Source organism: Nicotiana sylvestris, chromosome 7 (assembly GCF_000393655.2).
Source record: "Nicotiana sylvestris chromosome 7, ASM39365v2, whole genome shotgun sequence".
Lineage (NCBI taxonomy): Eukaryota > Viridiplantae > Streptophyta > Magnoliopsida > Solanales > Solanaceae > Nicotiana > Nicotiana sylvestris.
In genome coordinates, this window is record NC_091063.1 from 69,402,841 (window position 1) to 69,427,141 (window position 24,301).

The following is a 24,301-nucleotide window of genomic DNA, read 5'->3' on the forward strand; positions in this document are numbered from 1 at the left end:
TTCATGTATCCAAATTTTTCGATAGAAAGGATCCATATTTAGCCTTAAACTTTTATTATTGTTTAGAGTTACCCTTGCATTGGAACTTTTCCTAACGATTTACAATTCATTCCTCTATTATAAAATATTTGCCTTAACAAGTTAATATATTATTGGATCAAGCACATGCTACACATGTTAGTTTCCAATGATATGGCATTTCATTCAATTCTAGTAGTATTTGCACGCTATCGTTGTTTAACTCGAAAATGCAAAAACATTGACAAGCTTAGGCTAGACAATTATAATGAAGAAGATATAACTTTTACATTGACAAGCCCTAGGAGTGAACATTAATAAACAAAATCATCACTCTTCCATAGCTAATCAGACAAAAGAACCATCCATTCATTCATATAACTTTTTGGCATGTTGAGTTCTCTCAATCTTGCTTTCGTTCCTCGTGACTCTTTCCTCCAATTTCTCATTTTTTGAAATAGCCTTGGCAATGGCCTTCATTTTCCGGACATTCTTTGACCTTTTCATCTGTACTCCCTTCATCTTTCTGCAATAACAAATATATGACGTGAGCAGAAAGTGAGGAATTCCAAGTGTAAATTTGCCTGCACCCTAGATACACACATGCAGGCAGTGGCAGTGGCAGAGGCAGGATTTCCGCTAAGAGGGTTCAAAAAAGAATTAAAAAATTAAAAGAGATTGTAGCTAGTGGGAATTGAACCAATAACCTCACAAAGGTTCTGAACCCCCTTGACCACTAAGCTATGCTTTTGGGCTGTGTTAAGGGGATTCAAAACATAATATAAAGAGGTAAAAAATAAATTTTGCCTTGTAAGTGTAATTTTTCGGCTTCCGCCCCCCTAAATCCGCCTCTGCATGCAAGAAGCTTTAATTGTCACTTCTTATTTAGCTTTCGCTTCATATTATTGACAAAAAGAGGTGTTAACCTCATGAACTTCTTAACTTCTCCATCAACTCCGTGTGCTTCTTTTTGCGGCCCCTAAATAACAAGACTAAAATGCTTCATATGTTCTGTCATCAGAAAACCTGGTTTGAGGCAATGGACGGTTAGGGGTCGCTTCAGACATTGGAGCTAGACCCGCATGGATACCAAGGGAGGAAGTTAGAGTTGTCAGCTTCTAATACACGGCGTGAATAAGACGTTATGTAATAGCAAGTGGTACGGTGGACGTGTAGACACAAGTGAACGGTGTCCAACCACTGACTTCTAAGGTGCAGAAGCATCTTAGGATAGATGCCTTTTCCATTTACCACGTTACCTAGACAGACAGGCCTAATGCAGTGTATGCATAAATAGAAACTAAAGAAAAATCACCAACTGACCGGCACACCTATAAACTATCTACCTCCGGTTGCACTACCCAGTCAATTGGGTCAATTAGCATTTATTCACCGCCTTACTACAAAATCAACCCACTACTATTCGCACATATATACAGCTTCAACACCGGTACCACTAAACCCCTGGTAGCCTTAACAGCAAATCCAATCAGCAAAGCTCGAATACCACCTTACAACAACAAAAGGAAGGGAAAAAGAACACCAAAAAGATGTTTCTCAGAGAAATCAACATTAAGATCCTGATGACGAAGATTCTCATTTTTGATATCTGCAGCTTATCTCCTAGCAAAGTGCGCCCTTCCTACAAAGCTATGTAAATTATCACTTCCAGTTAAATCCAGGATCATTGCCGAAAGAGCCACAATAGAGTCGAAGATCTTTTCCTTTTTATCCTTTCCCATGCTCGTGAATTAAGATAATCTTGTCTCATAGCAAGTCAATAGAGCCATCCAAGAGCAATGACAGTCCCAATGGATAACTATCAAGGAATAACTGGGTATTGACATTTGGTACAGGTAGAAAAAGAAGCATCCTAAAAACTATAAGGAGCGGCAATGACATCTGACTGCATACGTTGCTCTCCAAAAAAAGGTTGGTACAAGCATATGCATAGTGATGGGAGAACTTAAAGTAGACTAATTTGCATAATGCGATCTTATCCTATTAGTAATTCCTAGGAAGCACGCCAAGCCACTTCTTAAGATAATAGTATATCAGTCTTTCAAAAATTAATATGATAACAAGGGATACTGATTATAAAATATAAGTACTAGGTATTTCGGAGTCGATTCTTATGATCATACAACATAATGAAACAATTAGCGCATAATCTAAGTAAAATTGCCAGCGAACAAACCCTGTTCCCAAAAAATTGCTAGTGAACAAACATACTATTGAAATATGTTTCAACACATTACAACGTGCTTCTACACGCATGTTCATCAGATAGGAATTAGCTCATAAGGCTTTTATTTACATTTGAAAGTCAATGTTTATCCATTTTTCTGTTTACAGATAAGTGATATGTTACCTCACAAGAGGGATAGAATTCCTAGGTAAAGAATTTAAAGCAGCCAAACTTAGCTAGATAAAAACTATTCTTTTCCCCAAACTGTCTCAAGAATAGTTCAGAATTTTATGAATTTTATTATACATGAGAGTGTAATTACTGGAGTATGTACAAAGCACACCTTAACTCAATTTTTCTAGAGAGCACCAAGTTTGATTGGTAATCATTAAGTATTTATAACACAAATTGAACATTAAACAACTGACCTATGTGATCCACCTATATGTGGTTTTGGAGCTGCTGACTCTGAAGTATCCATTTCTGAAATTAAGCAATAGACATATAATGACTCAACAGGAATTACGGAAATTTTTGTAAGAGAATGATAACGAAGACAGGGAAATATTACAGTAGTTAATTACCTTGGGGACCCGTGACCGTCTTGTCAGAGGAGACATCCATAGCTGCCCGACCATTTTTCTTATTCTTGTTTCTGTTTTTCGCCATAGCTATGCGAACAGGGAGACGTAAGGATTTCTTGTGCAGTTGTAATTGCAACGGAAGGGTTTAGGGTCCAGCAAATCGAAATAGTCTGGTCGGATTGCGTGATGGGCCAGGAGGCCGCTCACTAGCTGGAGCTAGTCTAGTAAGATAATTTTGGAGCCCATTTAGGATGTAAAATTTTGAAGAATTAACCCAAATAGCCACTCACTCAACCACTTAAATTAAAAATAACTGATGGATGTATAATATATATATATATATATAATTTATGTATTATATATGTATAATTGTGTATTATGAATACATAATCTATATATATGGCTAAAAAAAAGTAGACAATGAATATAGCCGGTTATTTGTGTAAGGATCCCAATTTTCGTGTGGTGCCCAGTTTTGTGTCACTGATTGAATTTGTATCCACCTTTTTGAAAAAGTTTATTGATACCGAAATTTTTTGAATAACTTCTAATACATACACTTTTCATTTCTTCTTTACTACTGTTTTCTTCTTCTTTTTGCTTAAAGTTTCTTCTTCTTAGTTGTAAAAAAATTGTTAAATTTTATTGTTTTGATGATTGAGACTTTTTCTTTATAATATTTGAAAGTTATGTTTCAAATTTGAGCTCATTTGGAGTAGATTTGGGCATTGGCTCGTGTATTGAATTGTTGAAATTCGAAGAACAAATTTATGTTTCAGAACTTAAGATTCGAAATATGTAGTTGCATTCAATAGATTAAACTACTTAAGATTCGAATTTTTGATGCATTTGAAAAATAGAAGTACTTCAGATTTGATTTCTGAAGTTGCATTGAAGAGATTGAACTACTTCAGATTCGAATTTCTGAAGTTACATTTGAAAGATAGAAGAACTTCAGATTTAATTTTTGAAATTACATTAAAGAGAATGAACTATTTCAGATCCGAGCAGATACACTCTGTAAGATTTTATGCAATGCGGGTATAACTTCAATGGTGACCCCAAAAGGAATATAAACGGAAAAGGTCCAAAAATATCCTCGAACTATTCGAAATAGCTCAAAAATATCCCCCGTTTGTTTTTTGTGCAAAAAATATCTCTGTCGTCTATGTTTTGGCCCAAAAATGCCCCTAAATCGTTAGTTTTGCCATTGAAGCTGACATGACAGTCCAACTGGGTTAGAATTGTTTACGTGGTCGTCCACCTAAGCAATCCATATGTGAAAATTATTTTTTCGAAAATTTTATTTTTCCAGAATTTTTTAATAAAATATAAAATCAACATTTATTCTGAAAAAAGTAAAAAAAAAATCGAAAAAAATATTTATTTCGGAATTTTTTAAGTAAAATACAAAATCAATACTTATTCCGAAAAAAGTAAAAAATTTACGAAAAATTATTCTTGATTGGGGTTTATGATTTGATTAAAAAACTCCATTGTTCTCTTTTGTGAATTTAAGATTAATTTGTGAATTTCGGAGTTATGTCTTTGAATGCTTTTGAATCCAGTAATAGCGTAGTTATGTCTTGGAACATTATCCCTGTATAGTTTCAACTACATTCTTTAGCTCCAAAAAAAAAGTAACACACAATGTTTACAAGAAAAAAAATTAAAACTTTATTTGTACAACAACAAAGACACTGGTTTCTTAATCCTAAACAAGTTGGGATCGGTTATATGAATTCTCGATATCTATAATCATAAATTCACAAAAGAGAACAATGGAGTTTTTTAATCAAATCATAAACCTGAATCAAGAATAATGTTTTCGTAAATTTTTTACTTTTTTCGGAATAAGTGTTGATTTTGTATTTTAATTAAAAAAATTCCGAAATAAATATTTTTTTCGAATCTTTTTACTTTTTTCAGAATAAATGTTGATTTTTATTTTATTAAAAAATTCTGGAAAAATAAAATTTCCGAAAAAATAATTTTCACATGTGGATTGCTTAGGTGGACGACCACGTAAGGATGGACTACCATGTCAGCTTCAATGGCAAAACTAACGGTTTAGGGGTATTTTTGTGCCAAAATATAGACGGCATGGATATTTTTGGCACCAAAAATAAATGAATGATATTTTTGAACTATTTCGAATAGCTCAAGAATATTTTTGGACCTTTTCCGGAATATAAATGAAAATGCCCCCATTAAGATCGTTGGTGAGAATTGAGATAACGGCATTTTTCTTGGATATGGGAAATTTTGCAATTAAAAAGTTATTCAAAAGTCAAAACTACAAACGAATTTGTGTGGATAAAGATTAAGAAAATTATAGGTGGATGCACTAAGGTTTCGTTGTGTGTGAATTTTTTTTTAATGCATACGAAGATAATAAATGTAAGTCGATTAAATAATAGTATAATTTACTCCTACATATACTGATATTTTAAATAAATATAATGTGCATAATTTTTTTTGTAGTAATAGCACGGACTAACTACTTTTTGGAAAAATACCATAGAGTTTCACCAGTAAAATTTAAAATTCTATGATAATGGCTTCATTAACAACATGAGAAAAATGGCGAGTTGTGAATTTTATCCAAATTTTGTGCAGACAAAAAAAGGGGCAAATATCACTTTTAGCATGCATGCGAAATTATTTACATCCGGAAATCATAAAAGTATATAAAATTTATATTTTTTATATAATATACAGAAATGTATAGATATTCAAAAAGTATATAATTTCAGCTATTATTTTAAGAGCGGCTATACAATGTCATTTTTCCGGAAATAAAAGCATCCAAGTCCAATGGGTGAAGTTCAAAAATAGTCAGATTTATAAGTGGTAATTGAAAAATAGTCACAGTTTCAAAAGTAATCGAATTTTAGCCACTTTTCATGTAAAGATAAATCTGAACGAAAACACTGTTCAAAATTCAGAAAATATTCCAGCATAATATATTGGCGTTCCAGTATAATATAATGAACTTCCAGCATAATATATTGGAGTTCTAGCATAATATACTGGTCCAACATAAAATGCTGGAAGTTCATATACATGTGCTCCAATCTTCAGTATATTATGATGGAACTTTTCGTGTGTTGGAGTTCCAATATAATATGCTAGAAGTTTATAAACAAGTGTACCAATCTCCAGTATATTATGCTGGAACATTCCGTGTTGCTGTAAAATAGTGGCTATTTTTCAATGACTTTGCAAAGAGGGGCAGCTGTAAGCACGTGATTTTTGCCCTATATGAGAATTACTCCCAAAAAATTCAAAAATAAAATGATTTTTCTTTGGTGTGCAATTTTGTGATATTTTGTGATATTTTGAAGAATTATTTGTATTTGTCTGTGCGTGTTTATTCGCTAAATTAATAAAAAATACAAAAATATGTCGCATTTTGCATGTAGTATTTAATTCTACAATTGTTAGTAATTAAAATTGTTTTACAAAAATTAAAAATTACAAAAATAGGCATCGTTTGCATTTTTAGCATTTAATGTCCAAATATACAATTTTATGCTTAATTAATACTTAATTGTGCGTTAATTGTTATTGGGAGTTAATTTGCGCTTTTATAACTTAATTTAGTTCTTAATAATAGTTTAAGTATTTTTATAATTTAGTTTTAGAAAAAATAAAAGAAGAAAAGAGAGCGAAAATATAAAGAAAGTCGGAATTAGGCCTCTTCTTCAATTTCAAGACATAGGCCCAAAAAATGGCCCAATCTTCCCTACGACCCAGTCCATTTCGAACTGGGTCGACCCAGTCCATAACCCAAAAGACCCAATACCCCTATCTTGCATTTCAAAGACACAAAACAAAACAAAAAAAAAAAAAAATCCTAAAAATGACCTAAGTCATCCGCCCCCCCTATCATTCTTCTTCTTCTTTTCTTCTTTCTTCTCCAAACTCTAAAACACACATCCATGGCTGCCATGGCTAAGCTCCAGCAGCTTAATCTCCTTCGACACAAGCGCACACACCACCAAGAAGCCCATCTTCTCCATGTCAAGCTCAAAAGGCTCGTCCATGGCTGCGTCTTCGTCGTCAACCCATCGCCATGTTTGTTGCTTTTTCTTGCTGCCTCTGCGTCGTCCATGGCTTCCCGAACTGCTGCTCCATTTTCTCCATAAGCTGCTGAACGCAGCAGCAGTAGACGACCAGCTGCTGCCCGTGTCCAGCTGCGACGAGCAGCCATGGCTGTCCGCGACGCTGCCGCTGCTCCTCCTTCCTCCGCCGCTGCTTCTACTTCTTCTTCGTCTTCGTCGTCCTTCGTTCGAGCTTTGGTCGAGGCTTGGACAGATTTGTTTACAATCAAAGTTCGTCGTTGATTCATCTCCGGTTAGTTGTTTTTGAGTTTTATTTTTGTTCATATTTTGTTTGATATTTTCCGGATCCAAAATCGTTAAATGATTTAATCCTTGTTTTGTTCGTTGTTCATCTTTGAAATAATTTTCTATTGTGTTCATGTTGTTTGTTAAATTAATTTTCAGATTTCAAAATAGAAGTTTAATTAGTTGTTTTCATGTTTATTTCATGTTTGTATTATTGTTTAAGTAAGTATTTGTTAGTTTGATGTTTGTTAGATTCAAATTGAAATTTAATCAACTATTTCTTCAATTTGTTTCATGTGTTTATGTATTGTTAGAAATTGTTAATATTGTTAAGTTCAAGTTTAAGTTCATAATTGTTTCTTCGTCGATCTTGTTATTTGTTTAAAGAATTTAGTTGTATTAAAGGAATATATTGTTTTAATCGTTTAATCCGTCATGTTTGTTGTCTTAAAATAGATTCATTCATGTTCATACTTTGTTTGGATGATCTTGAATCCGAATTTTGTATAGTTTGATTTCTTGTTTACCATTTATGATTATTGCTTGAATTGTTCTCCTAATCTTGTTTTAAGTTTAATATAAGAATTGTTTGTTGTAATGTTGTTAGAGTTGATTTTAAGTTCAATATGATTGAATTTAGAAATCTTCATACTTTGATTGTTGTTGTTGTTGAATCCGAAAATAGGATTGTTTGTTGCTAAAATATTGTTCAATCAAATTTTAGTTGTTCTTTGTTGTTCAATTCGTGTTCATGTGATTTGTTGTTGAAATGTTGTTAAAATCGTGTTCATGTGATATTGTTGTTATGATGTTCATCCATGTTCATATTGTTGTTTGAACATTGTTAGAAATTGATCATATTGTCTATATTTTGGTTAAGTTTGATTAATTGATGTGTTATAGCTGATGGGTAGTTTGGTAAATTTGTAGTACGTTTAGGGGTAGTTTGGTAATTTCAGTAAGGTCGGAAGGGGTAGTTTAGGAATTGTACATTTTGAAATTGTTTATTTGAAGCATGGGGGACAAAATGAAATGGGGTGGGTTGTGATATGATTATTTAATATAAAGGGGGGACAAGATTTAAATTAAAGGGGAATCTTGCATTATTTTAAATAAAGCATGGGGGACAAAATATAATGGGGTGGTGTGATATGTTTATTTAATGTAATGGGGATGAGTGGAAAGATAATGGGTTGGGTAGAGAAAAAGTATTGATTTAATTGATTAAAAGGTTTATGAGATGTGTTATATATGTGAAGTCTTGAAGAAGAAAGAACAAGAATACAGATAGAGAAAAACACACAGAGACAGATACGAGAGAAAAAAAAACACAGATAAGAGAAACGAATTTGAAAGAAAAAATAAGAGAGAGAAAAAAGGCTGAACATTTAAGAGGGAGAAAATTCCGAAAAATATTTAAACTTTCAAAAATAAAAACTAAAAAAAATATTCTGCTTTCTTTCATTGTTTGAAATCAGAATTAATTGTTGTTTCATCAAAGCTTGAAGCTTTTGTTTTTGGGATTACTACTCCACCGGTCTGTTACTGGGTTGTTACTGTTGCTGGGCAGTTGTTGTTGCTGTATTGTTATTACTGTTGCTGATTCTCATCTTCATTTTCTTTTGCTTCCAATATCAGGTACACAACTGACACGCTGGTTATTGTAATCCGAAATATGAAGCATGAATACATATGAAGAATGAAATTTTGAAGTTTTAATTTTGTTTTTCTTTATTCATTTTGTTGATTGTATTTAAGCTATTTCATGTATTACTAAATAATAATTGGAATAAGAAAAAATAACATAAGTTAGTCTTTAATGAATCAGTTCGGCAAAACAGGTTAATTCACTAGTTATGAAGGCTTCAAGATTATAGGTTGATCATGAACAAGTAGCTAAATTTAGCTAAGACACGAATTTAAATTAAACATCGTAAATTAGGCATTAAGGCATGACTTGAGCTTAAGCAAGATTAAGAGAACGTTTAAGTCTAATAAACTTTCTAATAAGCTTTAGTAATTATGGTTAAATCTAGTTTCAAATGATTGTGAATAATTAATCTCAATAATTTTTTTTTTAAAAAAAATAACAATGCTGAGTTTTAATCTAGCTATATTTGTTTATTTTGAATATTAGTTGTTGAATTTTTATTTTATTTATAATTTCGAAATTAAGAGTGAAATTCCTTTTTCATCAATATTTGTATTAATCAAGCAATTAGCATGTCATGTCTTCTTAAATAATAAAAGCTAGTAATAAATTAGGATTTTCTTTCTTTATTTTAGAGACTCATTTTTATAGAAAAATGTAGTCGTTTTAAGATTTGTCCAAATAAATGAGATGAGCCTCGCTTAATGAAATGTATAGATTGCGGGGCCCTCAATAAATGTACATTTAATCGCTTAGAATTAGGGAGGAGCCGTTTTAGCAAATTTCACGGCCCTACCCAAAATAATGATACGCTAGACTCTTTAGGCGCGATTTAATTAATTTTACCTTTTTAAACTCGGATGCGCATTTCATGCGACCCAAATCTAAATCCTAAAACATTGAATAAAAATGTGTTCCGGATTGCGGGTGCATTTCATGTGACGTAATCCAAAGACATGTTTTAAACGATGTTCACAATTTTTTTTAAAAATAATAATAATAATAATAAAGTGGTAAAGAGTTAAAATTGGCACATCGGTTCATAATTGTATTAAAATCAGATAAATAAGCCAAATATGACAGTTGAGCGACCGTGCTAGAACCACGGAACTCGGGAATGCCTAACACCTTCTCCCGGGTTAACAGAATTCCTTATCCGGATTTCTGGTACGCTGACTGTAATATGGAGTCATTCTTTTCCTCGATTCGGGATTAAATTGGTGACTTGGGACACCCTAAATCTCCCAAGTGGCGACTCTGAAATAAATAAATAAATCCCGTTTCGATTGTCCTTTAATTGGAAAAAACTCCTTGTACCCTCGCGGGGGCGGAAAAAGGAGGTGTGACAGCTCTGGCGACTCTGCTGGGGACTTAACCCAGAACCAATGGTTCAGGGTTAGAAATTCGAGCTCATATAAATTGTTATATTTGGTTTTATCTGATTTTTACATGTTTGAGCCTAATGTGCTAAATGCTGTTTTTACCGCTTTGATATTACGTGAACTGTGTATAAACTGTGCCGAAACCCATCTCCTCTCTGAGTCTTCTAAATCATGAAGAAGGGTGTACTTCGTACGACTTCTTTTCTGTATAGTGTAAAATCCCAATTTAGAACGAGGTTCGGACAAGTTGCTAAGCCGGTGAAGCTTCTGTATTCCCGGTACGCTACCCCTCCTCGGCTCGAGCTGTCCGCTCGGGTAAGCCAGGTCTAGAACAAACACCCAGGTTCTGAACCTAGTATAACAAAGCCACATGCCGGATCCCTAGTAGGAACGTTTGTTTGCATCACGTGCATCTGACTTTGGAGGCTCAACACAGGGGTTGAGTCTGTCTAGGACAGGTGCACCAAAAATGAAAATGACCATCCTGATGCATCTTACTTGTTACTACTTGCGCATTAATTTGATTCGGACTTGTGTGTTGACTGACTTGTGAATATCAAGAATAATATTTTGAAATTGAAAAAAAAAATAGCGGTTAGGGAATTGACTGTTTATTTTGAAAAGAAAACAAATGCCCAAATACTGTCAAAACTCTGCCGAAATTTTGAGAAAATGAAAAAAAAATGTTTTATTAGTTTGTTTTATTAAAAGCTAAGAAAAGAAAAAAGAGTCGTTGTTCTGTTTTGTTTTTCAAAAAAAAAAAATAGAAAAAATATATAGTTTGTCTTGCCATGAAAATGAAAATGAAAAGAGTCTTATTTTTAAAATGGTTTTTATTATTTATTTGATTATGAAAAAGCAAAAAAAAATAAAAAAATAAAAAAAAATAAAAAAGTCTTTCATTATTTGTGGCAAATATATATATAAATCTGAAAAGTTTTTTTTTATTTCTAATATATATATATCTTTATTTGTTGCAAAGAATATTTGTCTTGCCAAGAAAATTCAAAGTAAAATTCCAAAAAAATATGTCTTGCAAAAAATAATATAAATATCTTTATTTTCCATTGTTGATAAAACAAAAAATAATAAAAATGTTTTTTTTTAAAAAAAATCCGAAAATATTTTGATACTTCTTTCAAAATTGAAAAGAAAATTCAAAATTCAAAAAATATTTTTTAGAAGCATTTATTTTATCAAAAGTAAAATTCCAAAAATATTTTCTTTTTTTTTCTTTAGAATAAGAAAAAAAAAACAAATGGAAATTCAAAAAAAAAAAAAACTTCCTTTTACTTTTGAAATTCTCAAAGTTCAAATCAAAAGAAAAGGAATTTTTACAAGTCTTTCTTTCAAAAAGAAATCAATCAAAATATATATATATATATATATATATATATATATATATATATATACTTCCTTTCTTCTTTTGAAGCAGATCTTTCACAGTTCCAGTTAAAAAAAAATATATATATTAGTTCATCTACTTATTCGCGAGGCCCGAACTACGGGGTTTGATTCTCACCGGATGTGAGATACGTAGGCAACCCTCATCGGGTCCAACCCCCTTTTTGCTAAAATAGTCAAAAACCAAAAAAAATAAAAAATAAAAAAACGTGTCAAATTTTTTATTTTGTCATAAATAAGTCTAGTGGTGTCCAACCTTCCCTTTTGCTAAAATAGCCAAAAAAAAAATGTCAAAATTTTAATTTTGTCATAGAGAAGTCGGGTGACGCTGTTTTATGAAGACATAGCCGAATGTTCCCGAAAGGGACGCCGGGAGGCTGACTTTGCATAAACAGCCACCTTTGGGTCATTTTTAAGATTTTGACCAGTTGGCCCACACAGCCTTAAAAATCTTCGTCCCCGAGGCGTTGAAAGTCCGTGTTTGCAATATTGACTTTTCTAATTCGAAAAATGATAAAAAGAGTCATAAATAAGTCGGGTGATGCTGTTTTGTCAAAAATAGCCGAATGTTCCCGAGAGGGACGCCGGAAGGCTGACTTTGCATAAACAGCCACTTTTTTTGGGTCCTGTTTAGGATTTTGGTCTAGTTGACCCACACAGCCCTATAAATCTTCGTCCCCGAGGCGCTGAAGGGCCATGTTTGCAACATCAGGTTTTTAGTATAATTTGAAAAGAAAAAAAAGAGTCAGCGGTCAGGTGAATACCGTTTGGATTTTTTTTTAGTCAAAATAACCCGAGCCAACTTCGGCCGCGTCTTAAACCGTTCTTGCCGAAATAACCTTAGAGTATCTGTCAGTTGTCGAAAGGTTATTTTCGTAAAAGAATGGACAAGTGTGTAAAGTGTCCTAAAATAATCCTCCCCGGCCTCAAATTCATGTGAAAGTTGGAGGGGGCCACATTTGCAAAAATAACCGTTTGGTTGCATTTGTCAAACGGGGAAAGAAATTGGCCGTTTGTAAATCTTTTAATTAGAATATGTGGGTTGTTTGATTTTCCAGCTTGTAGGTCATCTTCAAACCTTTGAAACTCAGTTTGTTTTAACATGAAAATTGAAAAAAAAATGTTTAGCATTGTTTATCTTTTATTGGGTCCGAACTACGCTCGGTCTGATTCATGCGGGGTCATGATACGTAGGCAATCTCCATAAGATTCGACCACCACCAAAATAAAAAAAATATAAAAAAATATAATAATAAATAAATAAAAGAGAGTGTGGAAGATTTTCAGGGGGGCACAATTGTCTAACTGCTTAGGTACATTGTATCTCTGATACATGATTGTCTGTCCAATGCCCTAACACTAACGTGATGGCTTCCCTTTGATGTGTCCATATATAGAAAGTGGTTGGTTGTGGTAACTCCTCCCTGCAAAGCAAAATCAAAGGACAATGGCTCAGAACCGCAGAACCGAGTGGATCGGTACTGATGACCGACAACAATTGGTCGAACAGAACAACAGGTTGGTAGAAGAAGTGAAAATGCTGAGACAGCATGTGGCAGACATGTATCAGGCATGGATAACGGGAAAAGCACCACCCCCTCCACCGCCAAGCCTCTTGAACTCGGTCATTTCCCAAGCACCCAACACCATAATGGAAGATTCTCCATACTCTCCATCCCAACCCATTTATGGCAGCTTTCCCAGCTATCCGAGTAGCTCCATCACTCTTCAATGTTTCTCCGCTCCCCAACACCACTTCTTTCCCCGTGACCTCAAAAGCCATACCTCACTTCCCAGGTACCCGACTCCACGAAATGCTTACCCACCCATACAAGCCTACCAAAAGCCATCTGGATCAGGTTTCCGGCCCTGTCAACATGCAAGAATGAAGAGGTTGCTGAAACGAGGAAAGGCTCTCACCCCTATCGGGGTATCTTATGCCAGTCTATTTGAAAGGCTAAGGCATGCTGGCTCGATTGAGCCACTCCCCGCATGTACTCCAAATCCACTTGCAAGGAGCTTTGATCCGGCAGCGCGATGCGCCTACCACTCCAATGTCATAGGGCACAACATTGAGAGTTGTCATAGTTGGAGAAGGGAAGTAGAGAAAATGATCCGAGAAGGGCGGGTTGTGATTAATAACAGTGACATGGAGCACTCGAACCCCCTCGAGAACTTGCCGACGGAGGTTGATGAGATTGAAGCTGGTAATGGTCTCGGCAGTATTGATGCAAAGCTCAGTGGCTAAAATGCCAATTTTGATAAAGTGGGAGGACGTTTTGTTCCTTGGTCAGCAAGAGAGAAGCTTGTGGTGGCTCATTTTGTTGTCATTTCTGTTGTTCGGATTATTAGGGTTATAAGTCGGATGTTGTCTTGTCCAGTTTGTTTTAGGATTTTGTTCTGGATTGTTTTGTTTGTTTTGTTATTTAAACCATTTCACCGGTAGTCTAATACAAAATCCGGTCTTTTATTATTTCCAGTCATCTTTTTGTTTAGTCCTTTTATCATTTTTGTTCAATGCCGATTCTAGGGACATGACATGCGCACCCAGTTTGGGCCTAGTCTTAAAAGTTAATCATAAAACCCTGAGAAGGTGATCAAAGCATTTAAAGGAAATAAGAACGGTTTGAGATTATTTGGAGCCCGAGTCATGTGGAACTGGGGAAAGTTAAACACAAAGAAAACCGTTAAAATCAAGATTCTCCAAACTGGCGTGAGGGTCGTTCATAATAAAAGAGAATGAGAGTGTCGCCCAACGGTGCTTTAGAAGTGACAAATGAACAAACATATGTTTAACATAATTGTCAAGCCCAGCACCGTCAGAAGAGACTATAAATCTATTGTTTGTTGTGTTGTTTGCATTTGGCATGTTTTGAAGACTGGAATGACGAAGGCATTTTGTTCTGCTACCTAAACACTTTATCCTTCGTTACCCCTTTTGAGCCTTACTTATTTTTCTTTCATACCCCTCGTTCGGAATCAGTAAAAACGACTAGAAAACGCGAGCATGGCATGAAAACATGAAAAAAAAAAAGAAAAGAAAACAACAAAACGAAAAAGAAAAGAAAGGAAAAATGGTAACAAAAAAAAACAAAAACAAAAGAAAGTCAAATGAAAAAAGAGGAATTGGGAACTACGTTTGACCTGATTCCTCAAAGAGGATACGTAGGCGCTTCACGGCTCGGTCATAGTTTTGAAAATATATAAATCAATCAAGTAAAATATCCCCAAGCAAGAAACTGGGGCAAAAGTTGCGTTTGTGGTAAATAAATCTAGTTCCGAAAGTTGTAACTAATAACCCAGAATTAATGCTTTTTTGAGCCTTTAATACCTTTTTTTTTCTAGCCCTATCCAAAACCCACATTACGGTCCAAAGAAAGACCTTCTGACCAGTCTTCAAAAGATGCCAAGTCAGACAAATGAGAGTCTTACCGGCGAACATAACATTCTGTTCCACAGCAGAAAGGACTCTAATCTCCAGCAGAGAGAGTCATACCGGCAACACTCCAAATCCCCAGCTGGAAAGTGATACAAATGAGAGAGTCATATCGGTGAAAACCTTCACAGGCACCATAAGGCGATGAAAGCTAAGAGAAGAACAAAAAATGAGAGAGACTTGATAGTGAAAACCCTTTGGGCACTACAAGTCGAATAAGATTAAGAATCCAATGGGGAATCGCCAATTGAAGATCTTGAAAAATGATTGACGGTAGAGGATAGGCCACATACGCATGTCATGGCCATTAGAGTCGGTATCTGCGTTTGATAGGTTTTTATTTATAGTTTCTTTTGTAAAAGAGTCATCATTTCCTTTGTCTTTTATTTTGTTTCTTTTATCTTTCTCCTTTCATAGAAAAACTCCCCAATAGAGTCTGTCTGGTCATAACAAGTGTGAATTGACTTCAAAATATGTCATCAGCTTCCCAATTATACAAAATGAGATCTGACTAGTGCATCCAAATGGTGTAGTCAGCGAGGAACAAACGCGAGGCCAGTGTCAAGAAAATATTCCCAACAAAAGGGAATTGACAAAAGGATTGACGAGTGTCAAAAGGGATATCCTTGCCAAAACCAAAGTTATAAACCTCAAGGTCAAAGCCAGTGGGAAAATCAAGGAGAGCAATGAGCATGATTTGGGAAATTCATACTAGGACTAAAAGGTCGGGGAAATGTCAGCTTCCGAGTTATGTCACAAAAGAAGACGGATATCCCCAGCAGGAAGGGATTATCCCCAGCACATAATATCATCCCCAACAAGCTGTGGAACGCAGAGCAAGGAAGGAGAAAGGGAAAAGCCATCCCAGTAGGGGTATCACAACCAACCACCATGTTTTAAACTAACAAATTTTGTTTGATTTGAAACAGGTAAAGGAAATGGCATTGATGCCAGAAATGCATGCCGCAAGGGATATTATCAAACTGGGGCAGAAAATTTTCCTTCCGCTTAGAAAATTTTCTGGAAGTCAGGTACCCATGCGGGAAAGAATAAAGATAACGCCAGTCTCAAGGGAAGTGGTCTTAGAACCAGTGTTGCCCCCAACATAATAAGTTCTATGGAGGAAGTTGTTCCCCAGCAAAGGGATGAAACTTGAGCTCAGTGAAGCACTAGTTCTGAAAGAATCAGAATCCCCCAACAGTGTTATCCTCGACAGCGTTATCCCCAGCTGATAACATTTTACCCCCCCAACAGGTAAGTAAATAATTCCCCAACAGTGTTATCCCCAGCAAGTATTCGAGGTAAGACATTTTCAAGTCTTAAGGATATTTTGGGTTCATCCGCCCTCAAATAGGATATTTTGGGTTCATCCGCCCTCGAACAGGATATTTTGGGTTCATCCGCCCTCGAACAGGATATTTTGGGTTCATCCGCCCTCGAATAGGATATTTTGGGTTCATCCGCCCTCGAATAGGATATTTTGGGTTCATCCGCCCTCGAATAGGATATTTTGGGTTCATCCGCCCTCGAATAGGATATTGTGGGTTCATCCGCCCTCGAATAGGATATTGTGGGTTCATCCGCCCTCGAATAGGATATTTTGGGTTCATCCGCCCTCGAATAGGATATTTTGGGTTCATCCGCCCTCGAACAGGATATTTTGGGTTCATCCGCCCTCGAATAGGATATTTTGGGTTCATCCGCCCTCGAATAGGATATTTTGGGTTCATCCGCCTTCGAATAGGATATTTTGGGTTCATCCGCCCTCGAACAGGATATTTTGGGTTCATCCGCCCTCGAATAGGATATTTTGGGTTCATCCGCCCTCGAATAGGATTTTATTTTCAAAGTTGTTGTTGAAGCCAGGCGCCCACCTGAATAACGAAAGGAATACTTTTCTTGTCTGTCCATTGCATATTTTAGGTGCCCACCTGTATAACAAGGGAATACATTCCACACCTTTGCCAATAGGAGACGCACTTCCTAAGTCTAGTTCTGCCAATAGGAGACGCACTTCCTAAGTTAGTTTCACCCATAGGAGACGCATTTCCTCCTAAGTTTAGTTTTACCCATAGGAGACGCATTTCCTCCTAAGTTTAGTTTTACCCACAGGAGACGCATTTCCTCCTAAGTTTAGTTTTACCCATAGGAGACGCATTTCCTCCTAAATTTAGTTTACCCATAGGAGACGCATTTCCTCCTAAGTTTAGTTTACCCATAGGAGACGTATTTCCTCCTAAATTTACTTTTACCCATAGGAGACGCATTTCCTCCTAAGTTTAGTTTACCCATAGGAGACGCATTTCCTCCTAAGTTAGCATTGAAGTTGGGAGCCCGCCCATATAATAGAGGCATACATTTCTGTCATTTTACTTTCAGTTCTAGGTCGCCCACCAGTAAAATGCGGGAATACATTTCAGTTCTAGGTCGCCCACCAGTAAAATGCGGGAATACATTTCAGTTCTAGGTCGCCCACCAGTAGAATGCGGGAATACTTTTAAGTTCTAGGTCGCCCACCAGTATAATGCGGGAATACTTTCTGTTCTAGGTCGCCCACCAGTAAAATGCGGGAATACATTTCAGTTCTAGGTCGCCCACCAGTAAAATGCGGGAATACTTTCTGTTCTAGGTCGCCCACCAGTAAAATGCGGGAATACTTTCTGTTCTAGGTCGCCCACCAGTAAAATGCGGGAATACATTTCAGTTCTAGGTCGCCCACCAGTAAAATGCGGGAATACATTTCAGTTCTAGGTCGCCCACCAGTAGAATGCGGGAATACATTTCAGTTCTAGGTCGCCCACCAGTAAAATGCGGGAATACATTTCAGTTCTAGGTCGCCCACCAGTAAAATGCGGGAATACATTTCAGTTCTAGGTCGCCCACCAGTAGAATGCGGGAATACTTTTAAGTTCTAGGTCGCCCACCAGTATAATGCGGGAATACTTTCTGTTCTAGGTCGCCCACCAGTAGAATGCGGGAATACTTTTAAGTTCTAGGTCGCCCACCAGTATAATGCGGGAATACTTTCTGTTCTAGGTCGCCCACCAGTAAAATGCGGGAATACATTTCAGTTCTAGGTCGCCCACCAGTAGAATGCGGGAATACTTTTAAGTTCTAGGTCGCCCACCAGTATAATGCGGGAATACTTTCTGTTCTAGGTCGCCCACCAGTAAAATGCGGGAATACATTTCAGTTCTAGGTCGCCCACCAGTAAAATGCGGGAATACATTTCAGTTCTAGGTCGCCCACCAGTAGAATGCGGGAATACATTTCAGTTCTAGGTCGCCCACCAGTAAAATGCGGGAATACATTTCAGTTCTAGGTCGCCCACCAGTAGAATGCGGGAATATATTTCAGTTCTAGGTCGCCCACCAGTAAAACGCGGGAATACATTTCAGTTCTAGGTCGCCCACCAGTAGAATGCGGGAATACTTTTAAGTTCTAGGTCACCCACCAGTATAATGCGGGAATACATTTCAGTTCTAGGTCGCCCACCAGTAGAATGCGAGAATACTTTTAAGTTCTAGGTCGCCCACCAGTAAAATGCGGGAATACATTTCAGTTCTAGGTCGCCCACCAGTAAAATGCGGGAATACATTTCAGTTCTAGGTCGCCCACCAGTAGAATGCGGGAATACTTTTAAGTTCTAGGTCGCCCACCAGTATAATGCGGGAATACTTTCTGTTCTAGGTCGCCCACCAGTAAAATGCGGGAATACATTTCAGTTCTAGGTCGCCCACCAGTATAATGCGGGAATACATTTCAGTTCTAGGTCGCCCACCAGTAAAATGCGGGAATACTTTCTGTTCTAGGTCGCCCACCAGTAAAATGCGGGAATACATTTCAGTTCTAGGTCGCCCACCAGTAAAATGTGGGAATACATTTCAGTTCTAGGTCGTCCACCAGTAAAATGCGGGAATACATTCATGTTCTAGGTCGCCCACCAGTAAAATGCGGGAATACTTTCAGCTCTAGGTCGCCCACCAGTATAATGCGGGCATACATTTCATAATTTTGCATTGAAGCAACTTTTTAGTCTTGTATTACAGAGTTTGGAATCAGTAACCCCACCAGAAGGCGGAAGGTTACAACAGGAATCCCCAGCAGTAAACAATAAAATCCCCAGCACCGGGAAGCAGAAGGTTGCAACAAGAGGTCCCAGCATAAACTCAAGTCCATGTGTCAAAAGGAAGAAAAGCATCGGAAGAAAAGCACCGGAGGAAACACAAGCCGACAAGAAAGCAAGGCAACAAGAACAAATTTTAGTCTAGCCTAGCTTCTTGTTTTCTTTTAAGCACGGTGTAACAAGGAGATCGGTAAGCAGTAGTAATAGCATGCAACAACAGTAACAGTGCAGTCCAACGGTAGTCCCAGCTACCAAAGTTTTCCGAACTACATTGACCTGATTCCTATTTAGCCCAGGATATGTAGGAAACCTTTGAAGCAAAGGTTCGGTCAAATCTTTTTCAAAAAATGCTTCAACGGAGTACTCGAATGGGCAAAAAATCGCTCGCTTTATCTTTGCACGAAAACCCTTCGTGTCTTCGGGCAAAGAGGGGCAGCTGTAAGCACGTGATTTTTGCCCTATATGAGAATTACTCCCAAAAAATTCAAAAATAAAATGATTTTTCTTTGGTGTGCAATTTTGTGATATTTTGTGATATTTTGAAGAATTATTTGTATTTGTCTGTGCGTGTTTATTCGCTAAATTAATAAAAAATACAAAAATATGTCGCATTTTGCATGTAGTATTTAATTCTACAATTGTTAGTAATTAAAATTGTTTTACAAAAATTAAAAATTACAAAAATAGGCATCGTTTGCATTTTTAGCATTTAATGTCCAAATATACAATTTTATGCTTAATTAATACTTAATTGTGCGTTAATTGTTATTGGGAGTTAATTTGCGCTTTTATAACTTAATTTAGTTCTTAATAATAGTTTAAGTATTTTTATAATTTAGTTTTAGAAAAAATAAAAGAAGAAAAGAGAGCGAAAATATAAAGAAAGTCGGAATTAGGCCTCTTCTTCAATTTCAAGACATAGGCCCAAAAAATGGCCCAATCTTCCCTACGACCCAGTCCATTTCGAACTGGGTCGACCCAGTCCATAACCCAAAAGACCCAATACCCCTATCTTGCATTTCAAAGACACAAAACAAAACAAAAAAAAAAAAAAAAAATCCTAAAAATGACCTAAGTCATCCGCCCCCCCTATCATTCTTCTTCTTCTTTTCTTCTTTCTTCTCCAAACTCTAAAACACACATCCATGGCTGCCATGGCTAAGCTCCAGCAGCTTAATCTCCTTCGACACAAGCGCACACACCACCAAGAAGCCCATCTTCTCCATGTCAAGCTCAAAAGGCTCGTCCATGGCTGCGTCTTCGTCGTCAACCCATCGCCATGTTTGTTGCTTTTTCTTGCTGCCTCTGCGTCGTCCATGGCTTCCCGAACTGCTGCTCCATTTTCTCCATAAGCTGCTGAACGCAGCAGCAGTAGACGACCAGCTGCTGCCCGTGTCCAGCTGCGACGAGCAGCCATGGCTGTCCGCGACGCTGCCGCTGCTCCTCCTTCCTCCGCCGCTGCTTCTACTTCTTCTTCGTCTTCGTCGTCCTTCGTTCGAGCTTTGGTCGAGGCTTGGACAGATTTGTTTACAATCAAAGTTCGTCGTTGATTCATCTCCGGTTAGTTGTTTTTGAGTTTTATTTTTGTTCATATTTTGTTTGATATTTTCCGGATCCAAAATCGTTAAATGATTTAATCCTTGTTTTGTTCGTTGTTCATCTTTGAAATAATTTTCTATTGTGTTCATGTTGTTTGTTAAATTAATTTTCAGATTTCAAAATAGAAGTTTAATTAGTTGTTTTCATGTTTATTTCATGTTTGTATTATTGTTTAAGTAAGTATTTGTTAGTTTGATGTTTGTTAGATTCAAATTGAAATTTAATCAACTATTTCTTCAATTTGTTTCATGTGTTTATGTATTGTTAGAAATTGTTAATATTGTTAAGTTCAAGTTTAAGTTCATAATTGTTTCTTCGTCGATCTTGTTATTTGTTTAAAGAATTTAGTTGTATTAAAGGAATATATTGTTTTAATCGTTTAATCCGTCATGTTTGTTGTCTTAAAATAGATTCATTCATGTTCATACTTTGTTTGGATGATCTTGAATCCGAATTTTGTATAGTTTGATTTCTTGTTTACCATTTATGATTATTGCTTGAATTGTTCTCCTAATCTTGTTTTAAGTTTAATATAAGAATTGTTTGTTGTAATGTTGTTAGAGTTGATTTTAAGTTCAATATGATTGAATTTAGAAATCTTCATACTTTGATTGTTGTTGTTGTTGAATCCGAAAATAGGATTGTTTGTTGCTAAAATATTGTTCAATCAAATTTTAGTTGTTCTTTGTTGTTCAATTCGTGTTCATGTGATTTGTTGTTGAAATGTTGTTAAAATCGTGTTCATGTGATATTGTTGTTATGATGTTCATCCATGTTCATATTGTTGTTTGAACATTGTTAGAAATTGATCATATTGTCTATATTTTGGTTAAGTTTGATTAATTGATGTGTTATAGCTGATGGGTAGTTTGGTAAATTTGTAGTACGTTTAGGGGTAGTTTGGTAATTTCAGTAAGGTCGGAAGGGGTAGTTTAGGAATTGTACATTTTGAAATTGTTTATTTGAAGCATGGGGGACAAAATGAAATGGGGTGGGTTGTGATATGATTATTTAATATAAAGGGGGGACAAGATTTAAATTAAAGGGGAATCTTGCATTATTTTAAATAAAGCATGGGGGACAAAATATAATGGGGTGGTGTGATATGTTTATTTAATGTAATGGGGATGAGTGGAAAGATAATGGGTTGGGTAGAGAAAAAGTATTGATTTAATTGATTAAAAGGTTTATGAGATGTGTTATATATGTGAAGTCTTGAAGAAGAAAGAACAAGAATACAGATAGAGAAAAACACACAGAGACAGATACGAGAGAAAAAAAAACACAGATAAGAGAAACGAATTTGAAAGAAAAAATAAGAGAGAGAAAAAAGGCTGAACATTTAAGAGGGAGAAAATTCCGAAAAATATTTAAACTTTCAAAAATAAAAACTAAAAAAAATATTCTGCTTTCTTTCATTGTTTGAAATCAGAATTAATTGTTGTTTCATCAAAGCTTGAAGCTTTTGTTTTTGGGATTACTACTCCACCGGTCTGTTACTGGGTTGTTACTGTTGCTGGGCAGTTGTTGTTGCTGTATTGTTATTACTGTTGCTGATTCTCATCTTCATTTTCTTTTGCTTCCAATATCAGGTACACAACTGACACGCTGGTTATTGTAATCCGAAATATGAAGCATGAATACATATGAAGAATGAAATTTTGAAGTTTTAATTTTGTTTTTCTTTATTCATTTTGTTGATTGTATTTAAGCTATTTCATGTATTACTAAATAATAATTGGAATAAGAAAAAATAACATAAGTTAGTCTTTAATGAATCAGTTCGGCAAAACAGGTTAATTCACTAGTTATGAAGGCTTCAAGATTATAGGTTGATCATGAACAAGTAGCTAAATTTAGCTAAGACACGAATTTAAATTAAACATCGTAAATTAGGCATTAAGGCATGACTTGAGCTTAAGCAAGATTAAGAGAACGTTTAAGTCTAATAAACTTTCTAATAAGCTTTAGTAATTATGGTTAAATCTAGTTTCAAATGATTGTGAATAATTAATCTCAATAATTTTTTTTTAAAAAAAATAACAATGCTGAGTTTTAATCTAGCTATATTTGTTTATTTTGAATATTAGTTGTTGAATTTTTATTTTATTTATAATTTCGAAATTAAGAGTGAAATTCCTTTTTCATCAATATTTGTATTAATCAAGCAATTAGCATGTCATGTCTTCTTAAATAATAAAAGCTAGTAATAAATTAGGATTTTCTTTCTTTATTTTAGAGACTCATTTTTATAGAAAAATGTAGTCGTTTTAAGATTTGTCCAAATAAATGAGATGAGCCTCGCTTAATGAAATGTATAGATTGCGGGGCCCTCAATAAATGTACATTTAATCGCTTAGAATTAGGGAGGAGCCGTTTTAGCAAATTTCACGGCCCTACCCAAAATAATGATACGCTAGACTCTTTAGGCGCGATTTAATTAATTTTACCTTTTTAAACTCGGATGCGCATTTCATGCGACCCAAATCTAAATCCTAAAACATTGAATAAAAATGTGTTCCGGATTGCGGGTGCATTTCATGTGACGTAATCCAAAGACATGTTTTAAACGATGTTCACAATTTTTTTAAAAATAATAATAATAATAATAAAGTGGTAAAGAGTTAAAATTGGCACATCGGTTCATAATTGTATTAAAATCAGATAAATAAGCCAAATATGACAGTTGAGCGACCGTGCTAGAACCACGGAACTCGGGAATGCCTAACACCTTCTCCCGGGTTAACAGAATTCCTTATCCGGATTTCTGGTACGCTGACTGTAATATGGAGTCATTCTTTTCCTCGATTCGGGATTAAATTGGTGACTTGGGACACCCTAAATCTCCCAAGTGGCGACTCTGAAATAAATAAATAAATCCCGTTTCGATTGTCCTTTAATTGGAAAAAACTCCTTGTACCCTCGCGGGGGCGGAAAAAGGAGGTGTGACACTGGCTATTTTTTGATTACCAGTCCGAAAACTGGCTAGCTCGTGCTATTTTCACAAGTCCAAACTGTTGGTTCGCATAATAATATAATGTAAAAATAGCACGGGCTAGCCAGATTTCGGACTGGTAATTAAAAAATAGCTAGCTTTTGCAAAGTCATTGAAAAATAGCCACTATTTTGGTGCAACACGAAAAGTTCCAGCATAATATACTGGAGATTGGAGCACATGTGCATGAACTTCCAGCATATTATGATGGACCGGTATATTATACTGGAACTCCAGTATATTATACTGGAATTCCAGTATAATATATTATGCTAAAATATTTTTCGAATTTTGAACAGTGTTTTCGTTCAAATTTATCTTTATATGAAAAGTGACTAAATTTTGATTACTTTTGAAGCTGTATCGACAAGCTGACCCAGGGTTGCACTTCTGCAGTAGGACTGCTCATCGGGCGGTTATTTATTCTTAACGGTTTGGCTTATCGGTTATCGGCTTTTAAATGTATTAATCCACTATCCATCCGATAAGATATCGGGCGGATTGGTATCGATTTAGCTCTTATCTGACGGTTTATCGGCATAATTCAATCTATATTCAATCAGAAT

General features: G+C 35.7%; 1 protein-coding gene across 1 annotated transcript; it reads right to left on the minus strand.

Annotated features, from left to right (window-relative positions):
• Positions 1-177: 177 nt before the first annotated feature.
• LOC104228425 (uncharacterized) lies at positions 178-2,940 on the minus strand. Its single transcript, XM_009780891.2, has 3 exons — positions 2,791-2,940; positions 2,635-2,689; positions 178-544 (listed from the first exon to the last, which is right to left on the minus strand). The coding sequence occupies exons 1-3, from the start codon at positions 2,873-2,875 to the stop codon at positions 388-390; spliced, it is 297 nt and encodes a 98-aa protein (XP_009779193.1). The 5' UTR covers positions 2,876-2,940; the 3' UTR covers positions 178-387.
• Between the last annotated feature and the right edge of the window lie 21,361 nt (positions 2,941-24,301).

Coding starts and splice junctions, on each gene's coding strand:
- LOC104228425 (XM_009780891.2), bottom strand. CDS start 2,875: ATGGCGAAAAACAGAAACAAGAATAAGAAAAATGGTCGGGCAGCTATG. Junction 2,690..2,790: donor GACGGTCACGGGTCCCCAAG/GTAATTAACTAC, acceptor GCTTAATTTCAG/AAATGGATACTTCAGAGTCA. Junction 545..2,634: donor CATATAGGTGGATCACATAG/GTCAGTTGTTTA, acceptor TTGTTATTGCAG/AAAGATGAAGGGAGTACAGA.